The 7,434-nt window shown below is 39.7% G+C and overlaps 1 protein-coding gene across 1 annotated transcript; it reads left to right on the top strand.

Moving 5' to 3' along the window:
* The first annotated feature begins 428 nt into the window (after positions 1-428).
* On the top strand, positions 429-7,227 carry cdc16 (cell division cycle 16 homolog (S. cerevisiae)). The gene is made up of 14 exons (XM_019860403.1): positions 429-591; positions 894-1,053; positions 1,544-1,638; positions 2,136-2,269; positions 2,353-2,432; positions 3,184-3,233; positions 3,307-3,380; positions 3,462-3,587; positions 4,301-4,453; positions 4,571-4,634; positions 5,116-5,177; positions 5,256-5,391; positions 6,043-6,133; positions 6,670-7,227. The coding sequence occupies exons 1-14, from the start codon at positions 577-579 to the stop codon at positions 6,924-6,926; spliced, it is 1,497 nt and encodes a 498-aa protein (XP_019715962.1). The 5' UTR covers positions 429-576; the 3' UTR covers positions 6,927-7,227.
* The last annotated feature ends 207 nt before the right edge of the window (positions 7,228-7,434 follow it).

Below are 7,434 nucleotides of genomic sequence, written 5' to 3'. Positions count from 1 at the left end.
TAAAAAAAAAGCATCCAAAGAAGAAGCCAAGCGTTAATATTTCGTTGCTCGCCATTTTGTCTTTTGAAATAATTGTTTAAAAAAAAAAATAAATAAGCATCCAAAGAAGAAGCCAAGCATTAATATTTCGTTGCTCATCAAACTGTGGTTGAACAAGGCACCCTAAGGTCTTGCTGGAATCACACCCCAAATTTTTTGTGACTTTAAATGAGTATTCTTGCAAATATACAAATATCCAGTCAAATTCTGAATTATATATGATAACCTTTTATTTGTCCCACACTGGGGAAATTTGCAGTCTACAGCAGCAAATGGGGGGGAGGGGGGGAAGAAAAAAAGAAAAAAATATGAAGGTGTTTGATTGTAGAGGTTCCATTGTATTTTACGAATTTGAATGGAAATTATTAAAAGTATGAGTGAATTGATGATTGGATGACTGTATTTTTGTTCTAGTATGCTGCCAAGGAGTTCCAGCAGGCCTTAGATATTTTATCAGAGGAGGCAAGTTGTAAGAAGCTGCTAGACAGGAGTGTGAAGGAGGAGGTCGGGACACCAGAGGCAAACAAAGAGTGGGACATGTCGCCTGCCTCTGTAAGTTGTAACCTGTATATCTCTCAATCACAAATGAAATATTTACATTGTGCTCTCTACATTAAACGCCTTGTTTCATTATTGAAAAAAAAAAGCAGAAGGAAAGCCTGAGGTGCTTGCTCCCTCTGCTGGTTCCTGCCAAATAGTAAAATCCAGTATGTTAAAACTGAGTCTAGGCGTAACAACCCTTTAAAAAACGGGGTTGAGCATCCACCTGTGCACATTCTACAGCCAAGAGACAGTCAGTAGGAGGCAGAGAGTGTTGTATTGACAGTGGACTGAGGTTCGTGTTCCTCTTCCAGATCAGCAGCTCCATCTGCCTCCTACGTGGCAAGATCTATGATGCCATGGACAACCGGCCATTGGCCACTTCCAGCTACAAAGAGGCCTTGAAACTAGACGTGTACTGCTTCGAAGCCTTTGAGCTTCTCACATCGCACCACATGTTGACAGCCCAGGAAGGTAACATGGGTCTCTGGTACTTTCCACCTTATTCCAAAACATTTTAAAATAGATATGCAGCCCTCAGACAGACTCCTCCTTTTTACCACCAGGAATAAAAACAGTTTGTGGATTTCTCACACACTCACATTATAACTTTGACTGCAGATCCCATTTCAGCTTAGTTACTAACCAAAACAGCAGCACCTACCAAAGCACATAATCAGCCTCTCGGGTAAATTTGTCAAATGCTTGGTGTGAAGGAGTCCCCGGTGCAGTATTATAAAGAAGTCTGTAAAGGTGTTTCACGTTCCATTATAAGGCGACTGACCAAATTGACACTCATCATTGTTGTGTGTATCCACGTTTCTATTCTGGGGAGCTTTGTGACTTGTTTTGCCAAAGTCTGCAATGATTCTTACTGTTTCACTCCATTTAATAGTCCTTCTTATTCAGTTATAATATTTGTTGGAAATTGCCGTAATCTTGTATACTCTACCTTGTTCAACAGAGAAAGACTTCCTACACTCGCTACCGCTGAGTCAGCAGTGCACAGAGGAAGAGGAGGAGCTGCTTCATTTCCTATTTGAGAATAAATTAAAGAAGGTACAGTGGTCCCTAGCTGTTTGCAGGGGATAGGGAGTGGATTGGGCCGCAAATAGCAAAAATCCACGTGTAATAGATGGCCATTGAAATATACGCGTTGGGGGGGTATTTATGTAAAACCCCAAAAATTCTTAAAAAAGAAAAAAACACTGACAGACATTAACAATGCAATTTCAACAAAAAACAGGGAAATGGGGAACCCCCCCCCCCTTGCCCCCCCAAAAAATATATTGAAAAAACAGTCATGTGTGAACATGCAAATCCTCAAGTGCTGAACCTCGAATCTGCAGTGGTCCACTGTACATCAGCGTAATAATAGAAAACAAAAAACCAAATGTACGGAAAGACGCAGAACATGTTTGCATGTTGTTGGCCCCACCACAGAACATGTATTGGCAATACAAACACGAGGCCAGCACTTTAATACAGTTCTGAAAGAATTCTATAAGATTGTGGTAGTGTGCCTTAAGTGTCTCCATTCATCTTTGCCACAACAGTACAACAAGCCCAGTGACCTGGTGGTGCCTACCATGGTCAACAATCTGCAGGACAATTTAGATGTGGTAGTGTCCCTGGCCGAAAGGCATTATTACAACTGTGACTTCAAGATGTGCTACAAGCTAACCTCCACGTAAGTAGTCTTGCACCCAGATTGTGTGCGGTGGTGATTCGAAAGTGCCTTGAGATCACTGTCTTGCCTTTTCTGTCTTTTAGGGTGATGGTCAAAGACCCCTTCCATGCTAACTGTTTACCAGTGCACATTGGAACTCTAGTAGAGCTGGGAAAAGCAAACGGTAGCGTATACGCCTGCTTTTCAGAACTACTTGACCAACATATACTGTACATACATACAAGTTAAACGTTCTGGAAGTCAAAGAAATCTTGAGTTCAGACCACCATTGTTGTGTGTTTGCGTGAGACTCAAGTAAATCTTAAGATTTCAGTTCAGAGAGTTAATAGAAAGCCTAACTCCACAATTGATGCTCTTTTTCTAATGTCACTACAGAATGGTAATGGTGACTCGAAGAAGGAAATGCGATGATAACCATAGAGCAGGAAATGATTGTTGCTGCGACATAGAATATTCTTCCATCAAATTTCCTCATTAGAGTTGCAGGTGAGCTAGAGTGGAGGACATACAAACTATGAACAAAAAGAGTCGAAATGTGAACCCCAAACCTCACATTTGGGAGGCGCACGTGCTAACCACAAATTAATTTTACTAAACGTATACGAACATAAATACACTTATCATGCACTAATTTCAGCAATAGGTACAAAATGCCACAAAGTGACCATTTCCATCGTGAGTCTGTCGAGTGTCTTGGAGGGGTTAGGAGACTTAATTTAAATTTTATTATACATGTGTTTTTGCTTGGATAAAAGTTGTAATTGTTGCCTTGAAATTTGAAGGTTCTCATGAAATTGGCACTCAAACGGAGTGTCACCTAGGAGATGGCATTCTACTTTGGAGTTTCTACTGTATTGACCTATTGATTAGAGTGTTTCCATGTTTATGCATGTCTGTGTGTATTTGTCCTACAGAGTTATTTTATCTATCGCACAAACTTGTGGACTTGTATCCCAACAACCCAGTAAGTGTCACTTCATCCACACCTTTTTCATTTGCCCCAACGACCTAAAAAATGAAAACACACACATTTCCAGGTATCCTGGTTCGCCGTTGGCTGCTACTATCTCATGGTTGGCCATAAAAATGAAAACGCCCGTCGCTACCTCAGGTATTTATGTTACCAGTCTGCAAGAACTACCATGTTTAGGAGTAAGGTGTTTGCCAAGCTAATGTTTTACCTGTCCCTTAGCAAAGCCACCACTCTGGAGAGGACGTATGGTCCGGCCTGGATTGCCTACGGTCATTCCTTTGCCATGGAGAGTGAGCATGACCAGGCCATGGCTGCCTACTTCACAGCCGCACAGCTGATGAAAGGGTACTCTCACAACTCAAAATATAATTTTCTTTGCATTTGCAAAACTAGTGCCCCAAATAGCAGGTGGTGCGATGAGGGTGGTTGTACTCACATTTGTTATGACTGACATCTCTTTTGCTGTCGATGTCTTTACACTGCCTGCAGGCCAGACATGTCATCTGTAAAGCTGACGTTTAGTCTACCCAGCTCAATTTGGAGGGTGTCAATTCTTGTGATTTCTTTTTAGTACACTTGGAAACATTAACCTCCCCAAAAGTCCTGTTCTCATTATGGGCTGTTGCGTGTAAAATTTGGAAAAAGGTATATGTGTTCAATTATGGAATAAGGTTTTAACATAAGAAAATATGAAAAATGGAAAGTGCTTGTGGGTGTGAACAATTTCTAGATGCACAATACAATACTGTAATATAATTTCAAAATTGCAGATTGTGGAAAATGAATAGAAAAATATTGTTTGCTATTATTATGAAAAGATAGTCATTAAAGAGATTCATTTCATGGTTAATTGTTTTCTACTCTCACTATTCATGATGTGTCTTCTATTTCATTTCCAAAAATGCCTCACAGTGAGTGTAATAGTGCCTGTTGCTTTTGGCACTCACCATCTTATAAATAATGCGTCAGTCAAAACTTGGCATTATTGTTTTGGGCAATACATTTTTGATACATCCTCTTACTCCTATGTTCATTTATACCACATCTTCCTTTTCCAGGTGTCATTTGCCAATGCTGTACATCGGTCTGGAGTACGGCCTGACCAACAATTCCAAGCTGGCCGAGCGTTTCTTCAGTCAAGCGTTGAGCATCGCCCCGGAGGACCCATTTGTCATTCACGAGGTGGCCGTGGTTGCTTTTCAGAATGGAGAGTGAGTCAAACACAAGCTTAAGACATTAATTGTATTTAATGGCCATTTCAATAATTCAGCAAGGCATTCACTATGAGTGTGAAGTTGTGTAAATTCTTTTCCATATCTGCCTTTCAGCTGGAAGATGTCTGAGAGGTATTTCCTGGACGCCATGGAGAAGATTAAAGCCATTGGGAACGAGGTAGCTGCCTTAACAATGGGAAACGGAAAATACTTTTTAATATAACTTTTTTTTCCAATTCTTTTGGAATTGTTTTCATTTTAGGTATTTAAAATTATATCAATTATTGTTTGTACTCATTCCTTCCTTCATCTATTCTTGGTGCATTAATTTAAAAGGTGTATTATTTTTTTAAAAACATTTTAGAATTTTTATTTGGAATTACTTTTAAGTGACTTAAGTTTCATATCGAAAGGAAAAGAAGAAGTTTCATATGCATTTTTGTAATTATTTACAATTAATTCTTTCATTTTTGTATTATTAAAATGATAGATATTTTGTTTACTTAAGCTGTGTTTTTATTGAACACTGTTTTTAGGAAAGAGAAATGTATTTGATTTAATCTCAAATTCATGTTATTTTAGTTAGAAGTATTTCATTTTATTTAAAATGATTATTTTTGTATTTATGTCATTGTTACTGTGACTCATTTTCATTCAAGGTCACTGTAGACAAGTGGGAGCCTTTATTAAACAACCTGGGTCACGTGTGTCGCAAACTCAAGTGGGTAGCATGACATTGTTCATGTTAAATTTGCCCTTGAATGTTGGTTTAATAAAGCTCTGACATGCATTTGTGCAGGAAGTACGACCAGGCTCTGGAGTACCACCGTCAGGCGCTGGTGCTAATCCCCCAGCACGCCTCCACCTACGCCGCTATCGGATATGTCCACAGCCTCATGGGAGACTTTGAGAGTGCTATCGACTACTTCCATACAGTAAAACATTTTTCACATCAAATTAGTTCACCGGCCACGACAGTGGGTACATTTTAGGCCCGAGAGATTAATCGATTTCAGAGTTTCATGCAATGCCCATCATATTACTTACTTAACTTGAACTCTTATTTATGAGAGTAATTATGCTGTATAGCATTTCAATGTGTACCATTATCATTAGCAGTACTAATCCCTTCTACCACTGAGGCGTGAACAATTGCGACTGTTGGCCAAGGTAGAAAAATGTGCATCCATGTCAGGGTTCGTTCAAGATTACAAATGTTCGTGAAAGGTTCGCCAGATGTTCGCCAACAGTTTTTCTTGTCAACATTTTCTTGTCGCCAGGGAATTTTGAATGTTCATAAGTTTATTGTACCGTTTGTCATCCAGTGGAAGTGCGGTTCATTTTCCTCCCTGTCACTATATGCCGCTGGCATGGATAGAAAAACAAAGATATATTTCTGATTAATGAAAATATATAAATAATCATACAATAACAAAATGTTTAATAATTCTGTGAGAATTCTTCAGGTGTTCATTTTTACACATTTTACCGAACTAAGGTCCAAGTGAACTGACCCAAAAACCATGACCACAGATCCAAGATAGTTTTGTCAGACTTTACTTAAAAACACCGTTCCCCCCCCTTAGGCGCTTGGACTGAAACGAGATGACACGTTTTCCGTGACGATGCTTGGCCACTGCATCGACATGTACATTGGTGAAACAGATGCCTACGAAGGTACATTGCATTTGTTTTTGTTCAGAACATTTTTTCCCCTGTGAAACAATTGGAAATATGTGTAAAACTTTGCTGAGCCAAACTGACTTTTTTAAAGTAACATTTTAAAATCAAATTAAGTGTCTTTTAAAAAGTGAAATAAATCTCACGTGACATCGGTGAACTGTTTCCGTGGTGACCTATTACATGTGCATAGCATTGTCAACAGTCATAAAAGTGGAAATAGAAGTTAACTGCTCAGTACAGTTTATTAAGACTGCTTAACCTGCGCTCACCATTAACTTTTTTTTTTTTAATTCGAACATGTCATTCTTTTTTTAATGATATAATCTCTGTGTTTTGGCTGCAGAGGATAAGAAAAAAATCTACACACCCCTGTTCAAATGCATCCCCCGCTAAAAGTGTTGAACCACTGCCTTTTTAGTTCTGAAAATACCTCTGCATCTCCATAACTTCTATTTGCTGTTTTATGAAAGTCATCACAGTGTTCCTCTTTCCCATCATTGACAACTTTTTCCAAATGTGTGCCCGTGAAGGTACCGACATCGGCGACAAGGTGCGAGGAAGCGCCAACACGCAGACGCTGATGAAGGCGCTCAACGCGACGGAGCTCACGGAAACGTTGGCCTCGCCGCGGCTGGAGGACGTTAGCAGCACCATGATGGTGGAGACGCCGTTATCCCACCAGGACAAGATGGTCCTTGACGTGCCCCTGCGGCTGTCCCTGACGCTGGAATGCGACATGTACGAAAGCGACGTCATGTTGGACACCCTGTCTGACACCAGCATGTGATTTCGAAGCAACAAGGTTGTCATGGAGACGACACAACCAAGAGTGGAAGGCAACTTAGCATGTGCCTTTGTTTGGGGGTCTAAAATGAGATCTGGACTTAAATGCTAGGCCTCGGAAAGATGCTTGATTGTTTGGAGCTAACACAATCTTAACCTCAAAACTTCAAAGACTGTCGTCACTTTTTTTTAATGCTTTTCCTCTCAGCAGTACCTGCGGATTTTTCATCAAGACGTCAAAGCCGCAACCGTAGACAAAAGTGCAAGGAAGTACATTCAATAAATCATGAATTTGTCTTTAAAGATTTTAGCATGAGTGTGTATGCATGTGCGTGTCTGTTTGAAATAATTGGATGGAAGTGTATAAAGTTTGAACGGGAAATCAAACCACTGTTCATTCCATCATCTCATTTGCGTTACATTTCATTTTGACATGTGATATTCCCTTTAATTTTCATTCCAAATGTTTATTTTAGAGTTGCCTTTTTGTAAAAAAAAAGAACTTTGGCCTC

The sequence above is a fragment of the Hippocampus comes genome, unplaced genomic scaffold (genome assembly GCF_001891065.2).
Source record: "Hippocampus comes isolate QL1 unplaced genomic scaffold, H_comes_QL1_v1.1 scaffold39, whole genome shotgun sequence".
Lineage (NCBI taxonomy): Eukaryota > Metazoa > Chordata > Actinopteri > Syngnathiformes > Syngnathidae > Hippocampus > Hippocampus comes.
This window is presented reverse-complemented; position numbering and strand designations above follow the sequence as displayed.

Coding starts and splice junctions, on each gene's coding strand:
- cdc16 (XM_019860403.1), top strand. Junction 5,178..5,255: donor CACGTGTGTCGCAAACTCAA/GTGGGTAGCATG, acceptor GCATTTGTGCAG/GAAGTACGACCAGGCTCTGG. Junction 6,134..6,669: donor TGAAACAGATGCCTACGAAG/GTACATTGCATT, acceptor GTGCCCGTGAAG/GTACCGACATCGGCGACAAG.